Raw genomic sequence first — 22,490 nt, forward strand, 5'->3', positions numbered from 1 at the left:
ATAATCACTTCCAAACAAGAGTAATGATGCCTAGGTAACATCAAGCTCATTCTGGAAGAAAATGCCTACCCAGGAAGCAATACCAGCCTAACCAGCATAAACCCATACTTTTTTGGGTTTTGGTTTCTGTATTGTTGTGACAAGAAATTTCATCAGGTAGAAAGGACATAAGGGATTCAATCAGAATTACAGTAACATATATCCTTACATTAGGCAAACTTCATCCTAATACACAGATTATGAGCAGTTTGTTGGTTATTAGTAATTATGACTGACTTACACTTCCAGTCATCTGCTCTGAAAGCCAAGCATTGTAAAGACAGACAAAGCAATATGCTAATCTAACCACAAAACCTTCCTCAGGAAATGGGAACCACATCTCCAGTCACAGCCTCACCTGGTTTGACATATTCAGCAGGCAAGTAGGATGTGTAAGAGGCCACAACCTCGGTCAGCAATGGATCTCATGCTCATATACATAAAATACAGGTTCCTTTTCACTATCAAAGGGCCCATGACTTGCTACTGTTGCAAAACCCAGACAAACACTCGCTTCCAAAAATCACAGAAATTCCTTTCGTAATATGCAAAGTAATTCTTACCCTAAGAAATTTCGATTTCTCTGGATAAAGGTCTTATTTAGCATCCACTTAGCATCCACAGCATGAGTAAGGTCATGCCAGTCCTAATGTAAACATCTTTGTGAAGTAGGGGGTGTTTCACAGTTAAAATTTATCCCAAGAACCTACTTTTTTCTATATTATACACCATATCTACCTGCCTTCAAAAAAGAGGAAAATCCAATTTGTTTCCATGCTCAAGACTCAATGAGTAAAAGACTTAATCCACCATTCTGACAGCCAAAATAGTGTTACTTGTAGTTTATGACTCCTTAGGAGCCTCATCCTGTAGTCCAACACATCAATTTTTGAACTGGTTATCTCAGGTTCTCTTTGGGTATGAGAAAACAAGAAGGGAAAGAGGAGGGGAATCTTCTGGAGTCTGAACCACTGCTAGCATAGGTTGAAGAGAACCACACACAGCTGGTTCAAAGTTCAGGACAATCGGCCTTTGGGTGGCAAAATGAACAGGGAATGTTTCAACACATGAGCAAGGAATCTCCTTATGCACAACATAGGGCTGAACACACCATCCCCAGCTACAGCTGGCCACATGAAAACCACCTGTATTGATCAAGAGATTCAGGCCAGCATTTGGGTCTAGCCACTTCCCAAATCCCTCCTAAAACAGGAATTAATTCCTGAAAAGCAGGGAAATCTACATATCAATCTTTCTGCAGTCTACTTAGAAATTAATTACAATCATGGCTTAATTTTGTACTTCTATATGTAAAATAGGCTGGGGCAGTAATACGTGAATAATTCAGATGCACAACAACAATGAAGAGAATTTTGAGATTCCCAAACAAATGCAGACTCGAATTACATTCTAAATGGCACAAGCTTCCCACCTCTTTCCTTTAAGGTACTTTTTTTGAAGTGGATGGCAATTGTGGCCCAAGCACAGCATGAGCAGCTGCAGCCTCCCAGAGAGCTCTCCCAGCCAGGCAGGGCCCATCAGGGCAACAAACAGGCCCAAGAACATTAGGGTCAAGTTTGGGTTTTTCTGAACATATATTCCTGGTTCTCTGCTGCATAACTGAATTTTAACACACAGGCATATGGTTAGTCAATTCATTCCAAAGAGACTTGGAATGTGATAAATCCTTACCCTCATTCTGGAGATCAAATAACTGAGACCAATACAAAATGAGATCCTGGGTGCTGATACAGAAGACCAGATCTCCAGCATTAGCATTTGCTGCTGGAAAGCTGGCCTGTGTGCACAATCCAAATGTCCTGATGAAGAGCATTTACAGATATTACTAGACTGAAAAAAGACAATTCACCAAAAACACTGCAGACTCCATCTATTCAGTTTTCTCATCTTACAGCCAACAAAAATCCCTGCAAATTCAAAATCTCCTTTGCTAAAAATAAAAATTCATAATACAAATAGCATTCAAAAACCCAAACAAAACAGATGCAAGGAATTTTGTCACAATCCAAGAACTTACAATTTTAAAGCTGCCTACTATTCTGGCAGAAGGGAAAAAAATCCCAAAAGATACTCTTGTGTAATATATGAATTTTAGCTGATACTTGGAATAGAACATGCATCCTCATCAGGAAGAGATCCTATTCCTATCATGCAACAAGAATTCCTGTTTGCAAGCATCATTCTGCTACAGATGTCTATAGTCAAATATAGACCCTCTGCATCCCGATGCTGAAGAACAGGAGCAGAAATCAGCACAGTGATCTGTCAGGCATTTTGCTCCATCACAAGCTATTCACTGCTGTATCAGATCTGAAAAACAACACATCACAACTGCAGTAAAGCCCACAAACCCAGAATTTCAGGCCAAACGTTAGCGTGCTATTTTCACTTTTCTACAATTAATAGCTCAATGCCTTACGTAATCTACTGTAGTCAGAAACAAAAAGGTTCCCTTGTATTGTCACCTTGCCTCAGCAGCCAGCACACAACTTACCCAGTATCCACAACCTCTCAAGGCTTTTAGGACTGTCTATTCTGCTGAGCACAGAGGAAAGGACCCTCATTTCACACCATAACAGAGTATTTCCAATGTTCTGCCTCCATATTACCTTGATTGTAGATTACCAAACCAGCTAACACAGCCAGGACTGGGAAGATTTTAAAAAAATCACATTGGTTAGGATTCTAGAGTTGCTGATTTCCTGTTATAGGAAGTAAGAGTTCTAGCAAAAGAATCCCCCAGGCAAAATGTTTAGTGACCCACTGTGCAAGCTCTAACAGCCTTTGTTCTTCCCTTTGCTAGATTCATTACTGCTTCCTTCTTTCTACCCCTCTCCCTCTCTCTGAACCCTTCAGATTTCACTATAAGATAAAAACATCAGCTCAAATCTAAGTACATATTTTGTATTTTCTAGTTGAGAAAGAAAAACTAAAAATTCTATCAATTATCCACTGCTTTGAGTTAAAAGCAGTCATCCCTCTGCAGCTGCTGCACTGCCCATCCGGTTTCCTATGCACAATATTATAATTCACACCACTGATCATGCACTGGAGCTCCATCCAGCCCCCCAAAAGACATCTTTCCACTTGGCTGCTGCAAAATCCTCCTCAGGTTACAACACTTTAAGAAAAGCCATCTATACTATTTCTTTTGCACAGGTTTTTTCTCTGTAGGCAATATTGAAGTACATGTTTAACACCAAAGACCTTAATTAAAAACCAAGTATTGGGTCACTGAGATGTGGTCAAACAATAACGTGTAAATACTCATACAGCAAATTCTGCATGTAGGAGTCTCTAATACAGCACAGAACAGCTCCCTGCCACAACTGGTCCACAATTCATGACTGCCATTCAGAGGCCTATTCCATATCACTACACTGTGGAAAAAAAAGTATATCTGGATATATTTCAATGAAAATACTGTATTTAGCCAAGATATCATTAAGTCTTTACAAATAATAGCTTTAATCCTATTAAAACTGGAGGACCTTAATAGCATTTCTTCAGTAACACCTAAACAATTGTCTCCCCAGGAATGTGCCTAGTGTGCAATCAGGATGTACCTCCACGCTATTGTTATATTCAGCCCAAACCACCACATCTCACCTTGTGAACCTTGACCTTTGAGAGATTTTTTTAGCCAGTGCTCAGTTACCGCCAGTGTCGCATTACCTCGGCAAACACCAAAGAGTTAAAGGCAGCCCAAGTCAATAGGCCTACAAGGAAAAAAAAAAAAAAAAGGGAAAACGAGTATGCCTTACAGCATCTTTTCAATGCTTTTATACACAAATCTACAACAATTTTGTTTCCTTCTGGCCTTAGAGAAAGGCACAGCAAACCCCCCCCACTTAATGTCTCCTGAAGAAGAAAACCACAATACAGCACCCTGTAAACAGAACAGCATGCAAACCATCCTCAGTCATAAGCATAACTATAATTACAAATAATTCAATCAATTTTATTTAGTTTTAAAATAGACTGCAAAACCAGTGTCCCACCCTTGCAAAGCAAAAATATTTTAGTAAGGGTCATAAATCTCAGCTCTTGCCCGTTCCTTAAACATAAAAAGGCACGAAAAGCCAAAGTAATCTTAGTTACTGCAAATATGTACATTTATATACAGAACCCTTTATGACTACGTTAGCCACATACCAGTGCTGTGTGTCTAAAGTGTGCATTCACATACTGTTTTGGGATGATATCTTTCTGCAAGCTCCTCTGCTTTTGGCTGCCATGAAGGGAGGAAGCTATCCCAGTGTAGTAGCTCAGTGACTGCATTGTGTTCAGGAGCTGATCTGCCTCAAACCAGTTCCAGCCGGTTCTGGTCACCCTACATAAAAAGCTATGGCAACCCTCGCTGAGTTGCCAACAAGACCCTGAAAATCGCAGGGGCTGTTTTTTGTGTGGCGTGGGGCCGGCACAGCCCTGTGCCCCGGCTCCCCTCTTGCCCGGCCCACGCAGCCCCTGCTCCCCAGAGCCCCCTCACATGCTCCCTTGCTCGCCTCCCCCACTTACCTCCCACAACCTGGCTGAGAGCTGTGTATGCGCGCCTGTCTATAGCTAACAAAGACACCGCAATAAAAATCCTCATAGGATCTCTCTTGCAGCACCAGGCAGGCTCGGCCACAGCCCTGGGAGACAGGCTGCTAACCCGGGCTGCTACCCCTCCGCTCCCCCAGACGAGGGGTGGCTACTCACACAAGTCACATCTGCCCCCTCATGCCCACGGCCATGGGGTGCCCGATCAAGGGCTTCTCCCATCTGCCCTCTCCACTCCTCGTTCCATCTGGGGCCGCCCAAGTGGCATTTTCTGTGCTCTGAGCAGCATTACTATAGAGTACCCACAAACGCGCCTCCCTCCCCTCAAGAAATCTATTTCTGCAGCAGCAAGATGCTTACAAAATAGTTCCTTTGCCCCCTCCTCGCAGCACCGACTTGGCTGCTACACTGATTTTTTTTTTTTTTTTTTTTTTTTTTTTTTTTTTTTGCTATTCGACTATGCTGGAGGCCTTGAGAAGCAGGGAGCTGCAGCCCCACGGCTGGGCAGCCCCCCTGGCTTGTAGCCACCGGCTGGGGAGGCCCGGTCAGGCTCTGCGCAGCTCCCACCCCGCAAAGATTGTGCAGACCGACCGCCTGCCCGGCCCTCTGCCTGTCAGGCGAAGCCTGCCTAGGGTCTCGGTCCCCTGAGGTGCCCACGCCGCTCCAGGGGTCCGCACCCACCTGTGCCCGTGGCCGCTCTTCTCCTGCCCACTCCCCTTCACCTCGGCCACGCAAGGGCCTTCCTCCTGCATGGCTGACAGGCACCCAGACCGAGACAGCAGCCACCCCGCTCCTCTTGGCTACTCACCCTTGCTCTGGGAACACCAGTAACCACCTCCGCCTACGCGCTGAAACTCCCTCCTCGCGGAGGCTGAGGGAGATGCTGTTCTGCAGGGCTCCTTGCGGGCGGGTGGGCGACCGAGGCAAAGCCCCTCTGCCCCTGGCTGCACCTGCGACTGAACAGAGGTCTCGGGCACAACCCTGCATCCCTCCCTGCGGAGACACCTTCTTCGCATCCCTCATCCCCACCCCGTTCTGGGTAGAACCACCATGTTCTTCCGCTGCCTCGGCCCGTCTTACCCATACAGGCTGTCGGGGCCGCAACCGCGGCCGGCCCTCCCTCGGCCTCTCGGTCCGAGGGGCCGCTCCCTCCTCCGGGCTGCCGCGGCCTCGGGCACCTCCCCGCGGGTCTGCGCGCTCCCGGCCCGAATTAGCCCTGTCCGAGCGGGCCTTGCGAATCCAGGGGACGGCCGGGGAGGAGAGGCCGTGGCCCCTTCGGCGGCGGGGAGAACGATCCGCCCCCGCCCGGCCGGCCCGGAGCCGCCATCCCGGGTAGTCCCTGCACGGATGCCCGCGGGGCTTCGACCGCCGCCGGGCCGGGAGGAAGCGACCCCATAGCATGCAACCTCCGGTCCCCATGCGACACACCTGCTGCGGCCGGAGCCGGCGGGCTCGGGCAGGGCTACGGCCTGCGGCGCGGCCCGGCCCCGCGTCGGAGGAACATAATGGCAGGAGGCTGCGGGGCTGGACGGTGGGGGTGCTCGGCGGCACAGATGGGGAGACGCTCCCGTGTGATTCTGTGTGGAACGGCTCCCTGGAGAGTGCCGGGGGCGGGGAGGCTGCGGGGCCGCCGAGCGCCACGGGGCCGAGTCGCGGCCTCCCGCAGCCCGGACAGGTCGGGGGGGAGTTCCAAGCGGTGCCGGCGGGCAGAACCGCGCCGGCCGCCGGGGCCGATCTCCCCCGCGCCGAAGCCGGCGCCGCCCGGGTGCTGTGGGAGACGCTGCCCGGGGCCCGCCGGGCTCTACCCGTGGCCGAGCGCCTCAAGCCTCGAAGGGCAGCCGGGGGCAGAGCCCGCGGCCGCTGCTCCGGTTCCAGGCCAACAAAGGACGGGAGGAGCTACAGGCTGCCAGCTCTGGCGGTTCAGCCCCTCCGCCGGCGGTGCGGCCGCTGTGCCTGGGCCCGGCCGGGGTCATCCCCCAAGGTCCCGGGACGCGGCCAGGAACCGTATCCCCGAGCGATGCTGCCTTTCCTTTCCCACCCCGTTACCCGAGCTTTCTCGGGCCCTCCTGCACAGCGCCTGCGGCCCGTGCGCTGCCTCTGACCAGCCGCCATTGATGGCTGCGCAGCATCCTGGCGGCATCGCCATTGCTAGAAAGGGCAGGACGAGCTCCCGCCCTCTCTGTTACCACCGTGCAGCACCATTTTCAGAATGTAAAGTTTTGCACGCGAATCGCTTTATTGAATCATGCTAATGGCTTTAAATACATTACATCCGTCTCAAATTTATGCTGTGAGCATACAGTATAATAAATATTCTAGATAAAATAATACTAATGTATTAACGTCTCTTACGAGCCTATTAGGAAGTCAGCAGAACTCCAAAGGTGTTCTGCACAAGCACAGCTCCTTCTGGGAAGCTGCCCCAGAAGCTGTGCCCGCAGGTATAGGTAGGGCAGGAAATTACTGATCGGGCCATATCCTGGCTTCTCCAATCCAGCCTCCGGGTAAAAATTCTAACTCATTCCAATTAACCAAAACAGCAGCAGAACATAGGTTCTAATCAGTGAGTCTGACAAGTTTCTAGAATTTGAACATAAAAAATCGATTTTGGAGTTTATATAAAAGTGAATTTGTGCACTAGTTTTAATGTCCAAGAAGGACCATGCAATTCAGCTTGCACAAGCCTTGTGCTCATCCTGCAAGTGACTTGTAGAATTAAGCCATGATAATTACAACAGCCTGTTTCTTCCCAATTCACCAGTAAACTGATTTGATTAAAGAAGTGAAAACTACATTCTGTTTACTTACATTGAATTTCTGTGGTCAGCTTGCATAATAGCATAAAGAAGATGGCAGCTGCAATTATTACTCTGGTATTAATATCTGAAATGTAATCGATTTCACAGTTCATACATGGCGCAGAGGTCCTTGTGTGTGCTGCCTTTCACACAAATCTACTTGTTTTCCTTCCAGCCAGGTGTTCCTGATGTTATAAATGCCAATTTTATTCCAATTAATAAAATATAATTTTATTAATTAAAGAATTACAAGGCAGAAATTTAGGCAAAACCAACAATCGGAAGTACAGCGCTGATACCCGGGATCGACACTGGGTGAACCAGTCACAGCCCCTAGCGCGCTGTAACCTCCTCGTTAGTGAATTGGTCTGTTTCAGGGTCCTGGTTTTATACAGTTTATTTGGCCCGCGGCAGAGGATTTCCCCACAGTTCTTTGTGTTCGAGGTGGCTTTTTCAAATTCATCTCCTGTGTCTGTCCGGCAGAATGGGGCTTCCCCTCCAAAGGATGAGTGTTGATTTCTTCCCTCCATTGTATGAATGGGGCTTCCCCTCAAAGGGATGGGTTTAATTTCTTCCCTCCCATCGTATGAATGGGAGACGAATTTCTGAATGGAAAGGGTCCCCCTAATAGTATCTTTGGTGATCATTGAGCAGTTCGCAGTTCTGCTGCCCCTGGAGGACTGATTTCGATCTTGATTTTCCTGTCATTCTGATGTCAATAGCGGAGTCCCGTTCCCGGCAAGGCACTGTCCTTCTCTGAATAGCAGTTCCAGGGTGTCACCCGACTTGAGATTAGCTGGTTTCGTGCCTGGCCTGCTGGCATTTTTATTTTACAGAACATATTTACAGTTTACATGGACCAAAACATGAATTAATATACCATATTTATTACACTGACATCTCCATGGAAGAAAAAGTCTGTCAGCCTAAGTATTTGACTTTAAAAATATAAAATGAAGAGAATTTAAAGTACATTTTACAAGCCATGCCAGGCTGATAGCACTTCAGTGATTTTTTAATTCAAGCACACAAAATAACAGGTTCAGCACCATGAGTGTTTGTGCAGTCACTTTGCATTGGGAGGGATTTTTTGGCATGTTGACTGTATGTCTTGGCTCTGAAGTCTTAGACCAGAGGTCCTGTTCACTCCCCCAGACACTATGCCACATAATCCTTAGAACCTGTTGTTATGAACAAGTTTATAAGTTAATCAATTGTTGCTATGTTCTGTTAATTGTTAAATGTTACCATGTCAAATGTTGATCACCAAGATGAATGTATAGACTCTGTTAATCACTCATGTTGTAATTACCCTAACAAACAGTCCCTTACCTGTATCCTTTTTCCGTTGAGTATAGCCTCTGCTGCTCCTCAAAATGGCGCACAATATGCAAATAAAGGGACACTAGAGACACTGGGTACTACTTAGAAACAAAACCCCCTTGAGACAGTGAGCCAATGCAAAATCTGAGGCTAGAAATAGTACCCCCAGACAGGCATAGCAGCAGAGAAGATAGGACCACCAACCAAAGCAACTCTACCATGTCGCCGTGACCTAAACAGTTCTTCATCTGCAGGACCCCCCCCCCTCCCCCCGACAACGAGCTCAACAGGACTCCCCAGGCACGCCCGTGAGGACGGAAGCCCCAGCTCTGCTGTCTAGCAAAGCTGCCCACCTCCTCCTCCGCGTCGCCAAAGGGAGTAGCAGTGGTGTGCACGACCCCACCCAGAGCTGGTTTCTTAATAAAGGCATTAAAAAGGAGCAGGTCTCTTGCCCTTTTACTTCACCGTGGTGGAACAAATTCTCCTTATTTAAGTTACCCTGTGGTATCCCTTGTTTTTGCAGCAGCCAGGTTCAAATTCCCCAACCCAGCAGTCCTTGCATGGACAATCTCCATCCCAACCAATGAAACCATCACCAGTGGATCCTTCCACCTGGACTCCAGCTCTGAGACTGGATCTTCTGTGCTGACACTTGCGGACATCCATAACTTGTACTTCTTTCTCTGGGAACCAGGTAAGTCTTGAGCCCCTCCTTTTCCTAAAGAAATGCCTCCAGTGCAACCTGCTGTTTCTTCTGAGCAGTCAGCAAGGAGTGCTGCCAACTCAGAACACTTTGATGCTACAGTGAATGCTGAACTTGAGAACAATAATAATGTCTTAAATAATTAACTTCTAAGGATTTTAAGGCTCTTGAAATTTAGAACTCTAAACAGTGGTGTGTTCATTCCATGCCTTCTGTACAGGGATCAGTTTTAACTGCATCAAACAGAGCTTCTGCATATTAAAGATGTGCTGGGGCCGAAGAGGATTTTGCAGGTGGATTGACACAATAGAAACTGAAATCAATTTACATTTGATTTTTTTATGTCAGAATAAATACTGCCTTTTTTGTCCTTCCTACTTTTGGGCAGGACAATAACAAAACATTTCCTTTCTAGCTAGCAAAACATGCTTAACTTAAGCAAGAAGGGTACAATACAGATTCCATATTTCCAATCCTAAATTTGTTTTCAGAGTAATAGCTTTACAACTTCTGGCAAATGCTTAATAGTGTCTGTTAATTCCATTGCTTTTTTCACCATAAAATATCTTGTAACATGATCAACAAAGGCAGAGCAGAAGCTTGTATTTCTTGTTTTAGAATACTTATATTTTTCTTTTTATCACTGTTTAGAATGCAGTGGTACTTTCCTTTAACCACATATATTTAAATATTCAATATTTAAAAACCAGCTTACAATTGAACTTCCCCTTTTGAGATGCTCCTATCACTAATCTCCAGGTATTTTCTTGAGGAAAAAAAATTTCCTGGTTATTAAAATATGTCTTCTGTTACATTTTGGACTAAACCTCCCAGGATTGCTTTTTAAAATGATGAGATTTAAAAGAAGGTGAAGCTCATAGGAGATAAGATGAAGGACTTTGGTAGGGTGAAATCTACAAACACTGCCCAGAGCTGTGGAACATCTCCACAACAGGCAGCTTCCCCCAGATTTAAAGAATATGTTCATGGAAGTTGGCAACTTGTGTTATCCATCTGCCCAAGTAGCATGGAGAGTGAGAAACCCTAAAGACTCTCAGGATGTTAAATACTGTAAAAGCCCAAATACTGCAATGTCTTGAACAATAGACTCCCATTTTTAACTGTCAGTAAGAGAGATGCTGATTCAGATATAATACAAAGCCAAGAGGATTTGTCAGGGCTTAACCCTTTTTTCTGGCTGTTAACAAACCAGAGCAAACGAAACATTATCCAAAGAAATCAGAATTGGTTAGTGAGGATTATGGGCTTAAAACAGTTCTGTTTGTGAGGAGTTACAGTCAATACCTCAGTTTTTCCTCATGTACTGGGAGGTATGAGGTAACACCATGCTGTGCCATGCTGAGGGGTCACAGCTCCTCTGAACAGGCAAGAGCAGAGCACACACACCTCAGGCACTCACCTACATATGAACTATAGTGTTGTTATGAACGAATTCCCAGTGGGTATGAGTGCTCTAAAGGCTTCCCATGTTTGCTGCTGTGGCCCTGGGATGTGGCGGGCTTATGTCTCCAGAACACCATCCGCCAGGCAGCCACAGCCACGCTGTGCGGCCCTGACAGGCACAGCTGCTGCTGGCGAGAACAAACGGCCAGGTTCTGAACAGAGCAAATGGGGGGCACTGGAACCCCCCAGCGTTTCCCAGGGACAGGTAAACCCCTGTCGGGAGGGGTTGTGCCATCCCTGTCCTGGGCCCCATAGCAAGACAGCTGCTCCATCCCCACAGAGGAAAATGCAGAGCATCCATTAGCATATTAAAAGAGTTACTGATTGCTCAGAAGGCAACCCCGCTCCTCCCATCAATTCGTGCTGTCACCCAGCCTTTTAGAAAAATGGGGTTTTTCTTTTTTGCAGAGAACCCCATAGCTGGGGTGATGCTGCTGCTCCTAGGGAGCCGCTGACCCCCCTCCCGGCTAGGCGAGATGTAGCCTTGACAGCCCAGCAAGTTTGAGGATGAGGGGAAGCTGCCCTGTGGCATTTTCCTACCTCATTAGAATGTGAAAAGGAGCGGCTACTGTCTAAATGGCCCTGTCATTGTTTTGCTGTAACTGCCTTTTGCAGCAGGAATACCCTCTGCTGCGACCAAGAAGGATGCATATGCATTTGTATATGCAAATAAAACCGACCCTGTGAATCCTGGGAGGGTTTTTTGAGAGGAACTGCACCCCAAGATGGGAAGCTAGATGCATCAGAGGAGAATTAGATAGTGCCCTGGCCGAGGAAGGAGTGGATGCACCCCCCTGGCCTAGTTCGAAGACTTGCCATAATCTATTAAGAGTCTGAATGGAATGGGAGCGGGCCAGCTCAAGTGATTGAAACAGAGTACGGGAAAGTTCTCAGGTTTGTCCATGAGGGAAAAGATTTGCTGTCTGCTGCTTTGCACTTCGGTGACAGGCCTCCACCGCTCTGCCTTCTGATGGTTGACCAGAGAGAGCTTCTAGCTGATCCCATGGGAAGAAGGACTTGGCACCTACTGTTTGCAGTGGAGTGATGAACTGCGATAGCACCGGCTCCTTCGGATAGCTACTGCAGCGTGAAACACTCCTGTGGGACCCTACCATTCAGCTGATGACTTTAAGAAAGAGCTAATGACTTTGATAAAGAGCTGAATATTAATAAAGGCATTTGCCCTGTTCTTTTCAGTGGGAAGTGTATTCCTAGTGGGAGAAAAAAAGGGCTTTGCTCAAAATCTGCACATATATGAGACTCAGTCAGTGTACATGCAGCAGGCCTGGTACACAGGCCATATGCCTGGAGCACTTGCTGGCTCATCCTCAAGCTGCCAAGTGGTGACACTGGTGTTCAAGGCAGACAGCTGAAGGCACTGTCACAGGGTTACATCTGTTGGCAAAAGCATGCCTTCAAGCCCAAGCATTTCTAGATATGAAATAAGAAAAATTAAATAGAAAAACCTGTATGATTTGATGATTGTCAAAAGCTGGAAAGGCATTTCTTCTGCACAGGAGTACTGTTTTTGGAGAAATGGACTACTCCCAGTGAGACACTAATTTTGAAGCTTTGAGAAAAGCTAAGGTTACAGTTAACAATAGATGTTGCTGATTTAGCTGAAATGAATAGATAAGCTTTGCTGAAATCAGTTAAAAGTTAGAGGATGGTTAGAAGAAACCGGATTTAAGATAAGCTACCCCGGATTTAATAACTCTTTGCTTGTCAAACAGAGAAACTAATCAATACAACACCAGACCTCCTGTTTCCAGAAACCCACTGAAATAGTCCTGGAAAACAGGAAACAGAGAATTCTACCAGCCATTAATCACATCTGCATTGAAAAGGTTGAAAGTTTAGAACGAGGAAGACTCGTTTTACTTCCTCCTTTTGGTGACCACTCCTCACAAAAGGACCACCGACCCATTTCAGGGAACAAACTATGCATGCTTAGTAGCCTTTTTTGTCAATTAGCATACGAAGCGGAGAAGAGGAAGTGACAGGGGTATGAATATGCATTTGTATTTTGTGTATTCAACATTTTTGTAAACAAAAGGCTTTGTAATTACCTGTGATCTTTGCAGTGTGCATTGGGGAGCTATCCCACGCCCTGCTCGGCGTCGCAATAAACATACACTTTCTAACTTTAACTGTTAGAGAGTCTTTTGTCCGTCACAGTTGGATATTGATATTAGATCGATATTCATATTTTAATAAATCATCTGGCGAGCCAGGCAGGAGACTGCTCTCTCTGGCCGAGGGGCCATCGGGGTCTGGGACCCCTCTGGGCGCCCACCCAGGATTTTCTGGGAAGAGGGCTCCCGCGGCCCCACTGACACCCCGGGGAAAGACCAGGACCTGTCAAAACTACGGACAAAAAGGTATGTTTAATAAATATTGGAAACGGGTACCTTTGAATAGAGGCAGCTTATAAGTCATAAGAGACGTCTTATGCGAAGCAGAGGCCTGACTGGGTTTTGTAAGCTCCGCGGAGTCTGGTATTTGTGGTGGTGCTGGCAGCAGCACCAGGAGTTTGTAGCCTGTGTCCCGGGGTGGGGCAGCGGCAACAGGACAGCCAGTTTTGGTGTGTTCTGGGAGCAGTAGTGGCTCCATTTGGCTTGGTTTGAGGCTGAGAAGCGGCTTGGTGAGCTGCGTGTGGGTGTCAGCCGCGAGTTTTTGGGACGAGAGGGGTCCCGCTGTGGGTTGCAGGACATCGCAATTGCAGCCCGTGCACGCTGGATGTGCATGTAGTGTAAACAGATCTTTGTTTTGTAAGTTTGCGTGCTTACACTGTGGAAATTACTGGTGTGCCGTACGTGTGGTAGCTTGTGAGGATTTGTATTTTGATTTGTGTGTTTTTGGGGTGTGCTGGTAGCGTGCTGTACATGTTTTGGAGGAGCGGTGTATGTTTAAAGCTGTAAAAGAATTTTAAAACCCCCGCCTGATCAGCGGAGGGATATCTGCGTTGGTGTTTGCGAAAGTAGTGCTTATATGGTTCCTGGAATGTGTGCCACGGGGAAGTACTGTGTGTGAGTTTTGTTTGTGTGGCTGGCAATGGTATTTTAACCAGTGTGTTGTTAAGTGGAGAAGACAGTTGTGAGTGAATAAGCTGTTTATTTTGTGTGAAGGAACGAGTGGTGTGAAAGGTTTGAAATTACGCCCGGTATCACCTTGGTAACCGGCGGAGGGATCCAGGTTTTGTTGTCTTGCGCTGTGTTCTACCAGCCCCGCTCGACCCCAAAAGGTTTTGATTGTGGGGTCTTGCCTTGACTGTGAAGGAGCATACTTGATTGTTTGTGAGGCTTTGAGATTGCCTGTGTGTGTGGAGTGGTATTTTAACTAGGAACTGGTGATTCCTGGCCGCAGGGGAGTGCGGGACGGTGTGGGGCCGGGGTCGCCCCCCCCCTTCCCTCTTGCAGAGGGATTTGTGCTGTGTCTCCGCTTGAGCCCTTTGGCTTACGGCGAGACTTTGTTAAATTTTTTGGTTGAGTGTGTATGTTTGGGGATTGTTAACATCTGGCCGAAGCCAGATATTGGTTGGTATTCTGCAGGAGCCCCATCTGTACTCTGATTACGGCTCGACAGGAATTGCGTTAGGTTTTTAACTGTACGCTTGCTGCAGTATGTGTAAAACTGCTTGCAGTTTTTGAGCGCATTTTTAGCTGCAATATAGCCAGTGCAAGGTATAACAGAGGACTTGGTTCGATAGCAATTTATAATCAGCAATTTAAGCAAGGAAGAGGGGACAAGTCTGTGTGTTGTCAATTTGTTTGACTGTGCTGTGTTATTTCCTTTTAGATTAAAATAAAAAGGAGCTTTTCCCTTCCCGTGGTGTGTGTGTGCGTGTGTGTAAACCCTGCTTCTTTCTTCAGTAAAAGTATATGCCCAGGAGCAGGAGATGTAGGGAAGCCAGTGGAAATATTTAGGGTGAAGAGTGCTTAGTATATCTTTATACCAGAGGAATATTAAGGATGGGAGCAAGTGAAAGTCAAGAGATTCCTAAAGGCAGTCCTCTGGGATGTATTTTAACACACTGGAAAGACTTGGTGGGTGTGAAAAACGTGAAATTGTCCTAGCATTTATAACAGTGGGCTATGGGGGTACAGAAACCAAAAAGGAGCTTGTTAAGTTTTGTACACAGTGGTGGCCACTGTATAGGCTGGAAGAGGGGGTGAAGTGGCCAGCAAATGGTACACTGCACTATGAGACTATTGCAGCTAATGCTCTTCCTACGCCATGAACAAAAGTGGCAGGAAGTGGCTTATGCTGATATGATTTTTACTCTTAGGGATCACCCTGAGTGGCAAAGGGATTGTGGAACGAGGCCACCATCTGATCCTTTAGTATTGGCCCTTGAAAAGGACCATAAAGTTACTAAGGGAAAGCCCAAATGGTGTTGTAGCAGCTGCTCAATAAATCAGAGGTGCACACATCCTGACAAGGTATACCAAGCAGAGGCTTTGGAACAAGACAGAAGACATACTTAAACCACCCCCTAAAAAGCAGGAAAGGAGGAGGGTGGTGGGGTGTGGAAAATAGGGTTATTTAATTCATGTTCTATAAATAATTATAGACTGGAAACTGTAATGTATTGTATAAAGGTATGTGTGTCTGCTCAACTTGCACGTTTCACGGATTTTTGTAAAGCACCTCTCCTAATCTCCCTGGTCCAAAAATAGAAGGTGAGAACACGAGGCACTGATGAGACAATGAGTACCGATCAACCTACCCTTGCATACGTGCAGTGAAAATTACCTCAACAGCCAGGACTTACACCAGTCGAATGCTACGTGCAGAAGGGTCGTCACACACTTCTATGGCTCAAAGCAGGGACTTACACTGATCGGGTGCTACGTGCAGAAGAATCATCACACACTTCTACGACAGTTAAATTACTCAAAGCAAGGACTAACTCTAGACATTAGCATTTGAATGGGCCAAGAGACTCTTTCAAGATTTAGTATAAACAAACTTAATAGCCGGTGCTTAGTAGAAACAATGGGAGAAGGGCTGCCGAAGGTGAAATTAAGAGTATTTAAGTTAAGCCTCTAAGTAGGCAAGGCGTGAACCCAGCTAGAGACTCAGACTGCCAGGGTCCACGTCTGAGTCACCCTTGGCTCATTTTTCCCGGGAGAAATTCTGTCAAGTAAGTGTCGCTGTTTGTGTAGTTTTGTTTTTTTATTACTTAAAATTCTGTAATTTGATTTCAAATTTTGTGATTTGAATTTTTAATAAACCAAATTATTGAATTTAGTAATAAATTGTCCTAGCATTTATAACATGGGGGACGCAGATTCAGAACCATCACTAACTCCAACCTCCCCCGCTTCATCTCCAGCTTCATCTTCCTTTGGAAGGACAGCAGCTGAGGTAGGGGTTTCTCCATCCACTACTGAACCCAGGGAACCATCCAAATTTTATCCACCACTGCCTAGCAGTGACAGTGAGTGGGATGAACCTGAACCTCCCCCACCAGCTCCCAAACTTCCCCCACGACCCATAGCATTAAGGACCTGAAAACAAACCAGAGAGGTCATACAAGCACCTCTAAGGCAAGCAATGACCTCTGATGGAGAAACAAAACTGATTAAGATTTCCTTTTCCTGGATTGATTTAGAAATTTGGGAAAAGAGTGCTAAGGGCTATTGAAGTGATCCAATAGGGGTTGTTAAGAAAATGAAGTTTATGATTAAGCAGCATTTACCTGATTGGGCAGACCTCCAACTGCTGCTTGATGCCCTAACAGAAACTGAGAAGCAATTAGTTTTGAAAGCAGCTAAGGATCTGGCTGAGGATGATTGCAGAACAACACAGGAGGATGTTAAGGATATATTTCCCCTCCAAGACCCAAAATGGGATCCTAATGGAGATGAGGGGTTGGGACGGTTAAAGAGATACCAGGACTTGATAGTAAAAGGGCTGGAAAGAGCAATCCCCAAAACCATAAGCTGGTCAGCTTTATATGCTATTAAACAGGGCCCTTCTCAAAAACCTTCTGAATTTCTAGATCACCCGTGAGACGCAATGCGCCGACACACCACCCTGGATCCTGGATCTGATGAAGGGATGCAGCAATTAATAAATTTATTTTTAGGACAGTCTACAGGAGACATCATGCGGAAACTCCAGAAGATCCGGGGTCCAAACAGCTGGAATTTAGAAGCTTTACTGGACAAGGCCTGGAGAGTTTTTAGTAATCGGGAAGAAGGATATAAACAAGGGATGAAGAAATTAGTAGCAGTAGTAAAAGAGGGAGAAAAAGGAAAACATGGGCAAGGTCCACCGAAACAGGGACCACCCCGACTGGGAAAAGATCAATGTGCATTTTGCAAAAAATTTGGTCACTGGAAAAACCAGTGTCCAGAACTAAAAAAGGGTGATGAATATGGAAAAGGTGGTCAGAAAGGGGAGAAACTGATTGCTCATATAAAAGAGGACTGAGGGGGACCGGAGGGTCCTACCCTAGAGGACCCTCTGGTTATAGTCAAACTGGGGAACAAAGAGAAAAAGGTGAAATTTTTGATAGACACAGGGGCAACATTTGCAGTGCTGAATAAGGCCCTAGTACCTGTAACCAATGACTATGTTATGGTAAGAGGGGCGACTGGCCAATTTGAAAGAGCTTATTTTTGCAAACCACTGAAGTATAAATTGGGGAAGCAGTGGGGAATTCACCGATTTTTCTACATGCCTAAAGCTCCATCCGCACTTTTGGGCAGAGATCTGCTAGAGCAGCTGGAGGCAAAAATAACATTTAAGAATGGGGACATTATTTTGGAGGTAAAATATCAACAATATGTAGAAGTGTTAAGTTTAATGATGATAACCAAAGAAATTGAAGTTGCAAATTAAGAGGAAAATTTTAGAGAAATAATAGATCAGGTATTTCCTGGAGTGTGGGCTTCTGATATACCAGGAAGGGCAAAGAATGCACTACCAGTGCAGATTAAACTTAAAGAAGGAGGACAGCCAGTAAGGGTTAAACAATATCCCCAAAAGAAAGAAGATAGAGAGAGGATTAGTCCAATTATTGAAAACTTTTTGAAGATAGGACTACTGAGGGAGTGTCAGTCTGATTTCAACACTCCTATTTTGCCAGTGAAGAAGCCTGATGGGTCATATAGGTTAGTACAAGATTTAAGAGCTGTTAACAAAGTAACTGAGGACTTGTACCCAGTAGTTGCCAATCCTTACACCCTGTTAACCCGTTTAACACCTGAGTTAACCTGGTTTACCGTTTTAGATTTGAAAGATGCTTTCTTTTGCCTACCTCTCCATGAAGCCAGCCAGAAAATTTTTGCATTTGAATGGGAAAGCCCTAGATCTGGACGTAAAACTCAGCTCACAGGTTGCGTATTACCGCAGGGGTATAAGAACTCTCCTACCCTATTTGGGGAGCAGCTTGCAAAGGATTTGGAGTCCTGGGAACCTCCTCCAGGAGAAGGACAGCTCCTCCAGTATGTGGATGACCTCTTAATAGCCACCCAGACTCAGGAAACATGCGTGGACTGGACGGTAAGCCTCCTAAACTTTCTGGGCATGCAAGGCTATCGAGTATCCCAAAAGAAGGCTCAGATGGTAAAGCAGACAGTTATTTACCTGGGCTATGAAGTAAGTGCTGGACAAAGAACCTTGGGACAAGATCGCAAGGAGGCAATATGCCAGACCCCAAAGCCTCAGACAGTGAAAGAACTGAGAACCTTTCTAGGCATGACGGGGTGGTGCAGACTGTGGATTTATAATTATGGATTGCTTGTTAAACCTCTGTATGCCTTGATCATGGAAGGGAGCAGAGATCTTCAATGGACAAAAGAAGCAACTCGAGCCTTCGACCAGCTAAAGAAGGCCCTCATGTCAGCACCAGCCTTGGGACTTCCAGACGTGGGTAAGCCGTTCTTTTTGTTTTCTCATGAGAAGCAAGGAATTGCTTTAGGAATACTAGCACAAAATCTGGGCCTGTACCAAAGGGCAGTTGCCTACCTCTCCAAACAGCTGGATACAGCAGCTAAGGGGTGGCCAGGGTGTCTCAGAGCTGTTGCAGCAGTAGCAGTGAACATCCAAGAGGCACGCAAGTTCACCCTGGGCCAGAAGATGACTGTGCTAGTGTCCCACACAGTGTCTATAGTCCTGGAAGCGAAAGGGGGGCATTGGCTCTCCCCACAGAGATTCCTGAAGTACCAACCTATACTGGTAGAACAAGATGATGTTGAGATTGTGGTAACTAACATTGTGAACCCAGCTTCCTTCCTCAGCGGGAATATGGGAGAACCAGTGATCCATGATTGCCTGGAGACCATCGAAGCCACCTACTCCAGTCACCCGGATCTGAAGGATATCCTGCTTGAGAATGCCGAGACCTGGTTTACTGATGGGAGCAGCTATGTCATCAGTGGAAAGAGGCATGCTGGGTATGCAGTCACCACAAGCAGAGAGGTAATAGAGTCTGGACCATTACCAACAAATACCTCTGCGCAGAAGGCTGAAATAATCGCCTTAATTCGAGCCCTAGAGCTGGCGAAAGGAAAAGAAATTAATCTTTATACAGATTCCAGATATGGATTTGGAGTAGTTCATGCACATGGAGCCATTTGGAAGGAAAGAGGACTATTGAACTCACAAGGGAAGAATATTAAACATGCCCAAGAAATACTGAGACTATTGGATGCAGTACAATTACCTGAAAAGGTAGCCATCATGCACATTAGAGCGCACCAAAAAGTGAGCTCTGAATTGGAGGAAGGGAATATGCTGGCGGATAGGGAGGCAAAAGAAGCAGCAAAAGGTGAGATACCTGATGAGACAACTGAGGCAGCATTGATTCCAGATGGAAAAATTTCTATTGAGGGTAAGCCAATATACAATAAGAAGGATAAGAAACTTATTAAGGTAGAAAAGGCAAGTTATAACCAGGAGGGATGGGCTGCAACAAAAGAAGGGGAACTTGTAGTACCCTCTTATTTGTTGTGGTCATTAGTACAGAGGGAACATGAGAAAACACACTGGGGAATAGATGCCCTGTATAACCATTTGAAAGAAAGAATTATGGCCAGGAAATTGCAGGGCACAGTGATACAAGTAACTCGTCAGTGTAGCCTTTGCCTCTGAACTAACCCTAAAAAAACCCCAAAGCCTAAAGTGAGACAAATTGGGAAAGGTTGTGGACCTGGGCAACAATGGCAAATTGATTTTACAGAACTGCCCAGGAAGGGAGGGTATCGTTACCTATTGGTGCTAACTGATACCTTTTCAGGATGGCCAGAAGCCTTTCCTGCCAGGACAGCTAAGGCCCGAGAAGTGACCAAAACATTGTTGCAAGAAATAATACCACGATTTGGAGTTCCAGCCACCATATCCTCAGGTAGGGGGCCACACTTTATTTCAAAAATTGTACAGCAAATAAGTCACCACCTGGGAATAGACTGGGAATTGCATACCCCATACCACCCTCAATCTAGTGGGCAAGTAGAGAAAATGAACCATTTGATTAAACAACAAATTGTGAGATTGGGGCAAGAAGCAAATTTGCCCTGGCCCCAGGCTCTCCCATTGGCATTATTGCGAATTCAGACAAAACCAAGGGCAAAGGAGAAACTAAGCCCTTTTAAAATATTGTATGGGAAGCCATATGCAGTTCAAGAGGGGACAACACCCATTCAAATAGGGGAAGAAATCCTACATAGATATATGGTGGCCCTAAATAAACAACTCAGAGAAATTGAGAGATATGTGGCTGGAGCTCAAAACAGGGAATTAGATGGGCCAGTACATGATGTACAACCTGGGGATTATGTGTACATTAAGTCTTTTGCAGAAAAGACCTTGGAACAACAGTGGGAAGGACCATTCCAGGTGCTCCTCACTACCTTCACTGCAATCAAGATCAAAGAACAGAAGGCTTGGATCCATCACTCCTGAGTGAAGAAAGCCCCAGAGGGAATTTGGAAGGTCACACCAGGCGATAACGAACTGAAGCTGAAGCTCACTCGGGACCACGAATAAATAGACTAATAGTTATTAGGGACATTATGTGAAAAGTTATAACTATTGTAGTAATTACCTTAGCCATAACAAGAGTCAATGCAATACCATGTAAGTATAATGTGACTGGGATATATCGGTGCCAAGGAAGAGCTTATGACCCTTACTCTCATAAGGCTTTAAACAAGATGCTAAAAGTCAGGAATTAGCCACCTGCGTGATTAACATCAGTACCACAGAGCTCAGCAGCCTGGCACATTGAAGAATGCCTGTTTTGTTCCCTTAACGCGCCATACGTATGGGGCTTTTTCCTTCCTCCTGATATTTATTCAAGTATACGAGGAGACTTTCTGAATTATTCATCATACAATATCTGATTAGACTGTGGCAGTGCCGGTTCCCACTGCTTAATTAATGAGCCATTAGGCTTTTGCAGATGGTGCCATCAACAGCTCCTGTGCTGTGTGTTCCATGCATTTACCCAGCAAAAGGAGAGTGCTGCACCTGAACACAGGGTGGAAGATGAGTAATACCCATGCAGTGATCCTGCAAACCACACAAAGAGAGCAAGTGTTGCTGCCAAACTTACATTTTGTTCTAGATGTTATCTAATATAATTTTCTCAGAAAATCTTGGTATAGCTGAGTATATATCCCACCAAACTGCTCAATAGATCACTTCAAGCAGTGAAGTAGAGGACAGAAACTGCCAGCAGTTTACATATATGTGGTCCTGCAAGGTGTGACAACTGCTGCCATGATTTATGGGCGTGAGCAGGGGCAGACATCATCTGTGTACTCCAGGCACTTCTTTCCTGGAAGAGGAGACCAAGAAGTGAAAGAAGACACTGTATTCCAGAACCAAAGTGGGTTCTGTGTCTGTGAGAGTAGACACAACAGGCACAGGTGCACCCTTGCTTTGGGAGGGCCTTAGGAAGTGGGAGACACTGCATAGTTCTGAGCGTCAGTGAGATTGAGAAATCCATCCTAAATCACACAGCCTGGCGGGGTTCCTGCTGGGTCCCTCGGGGCTGGCACCTGGACAGCTGGGGAGACGGGCACTGGGGACGATGCTGTGTGACACAAGGGGTGCTGCTCCTGTGTAGGAATGGGCACACAGGCACTCGGGACCAGCAGCAGCTGTGCTTGTGCTTCTGCCTTTCCAGAGCCTACTCTAGAAAATGGAATAAGCACATAATAAAAGAAGGAAGAACCCAAGAGTGATTTTTCTGCCACTTTTCCTCTGTTTACTTCGGGAAATGCTGTCCTCACAGATGAGGGTGACAGCAACAGCTCAGCCTGGCTGTGGTTGCTGATTCCAAGCTGCCCATGATGATCTTCCTACAATGGAAGCAAAGTTAAAATCAAGGCGGCTTGCTGGTTTGTGGCCAGCATGGCCAGGGAGTCTTTCAAGCACTCATACTTTCCATGCTGGTCCTTGGCATCTCCTGCTGGAAAAAGGACATCTGATTCATCCCCACGTACCACAGATGAGTCAGGATTATAAAAAATTCCATTTAGTTTGTGTAACAACACTACTTCCCATGTTTGCAAAAGTTCTTGTCTGCTGCCATAAAAGTCTACTGAACAAATCTGATGACACAGTGATCAGTAAGAGATGCC

At 46.0% G+C, this 22,490-nt stretch overlaps 1 protein-coding gene across 14 annotated transcripts in view; it reads right to left on the reverse strand.

The window, feature by feature from the left end:
• ZNF532 (zinc finger protein 532) overlaps nucleotides 1–22,490 on the reverse strand; it is a 67,568-nt gene that overhangs the window by 37,618 nt on the left and 7,460 nt on the right. For 2 of the 14 annotated variants that reach the window (XM_063424497.1, XM_063424494.1), the window contains exons 1-2: nucleotides 5,683–6,172; nucleotides 5,411–5,558 (exon numbers count right to left, since the gene is read on the reverse strand). In XM_063424497.1, coding sequence (XP_063280567.1) covers nucleotides 5,411–5,558; nucleotides 5,683–6,021 — 487 coding nt within the window. In that variant the 5' untranslated portion in view covers nucleotides 6,022–6,172. Of the gene's footprint in view, nucleotides 1–2,554; nucleotides 2,709–3,669; nucleotides 3,780–4,215; nucleotides 5,559–5,682; nucleotides 6,495–22,490 lie in introns of those variants that run through there. The other 12 variants (XM_063424501.1, XM_063424500.1, XM_063424498.1 and 9 more) reach the window with 12 other exon arrangements.

The sequence above is a fragment of the Prinia subflava genome (assembly GCF_021018805.1).
Source record: "Prinia subflava isolate CZ2003 ecotype Zambia chromosome W unlocalized genomic scaffold, Cam_Psub_1.2 scaffold_33_NEW, whole genome shotgun sequence".
In the NCBI taxonomy this organism is placed as follows: Eukaryota; Metazoa; Chordata; class Aves; order Passeriformes; family Cisticolidae; genus Prinia; species Prinia subflava.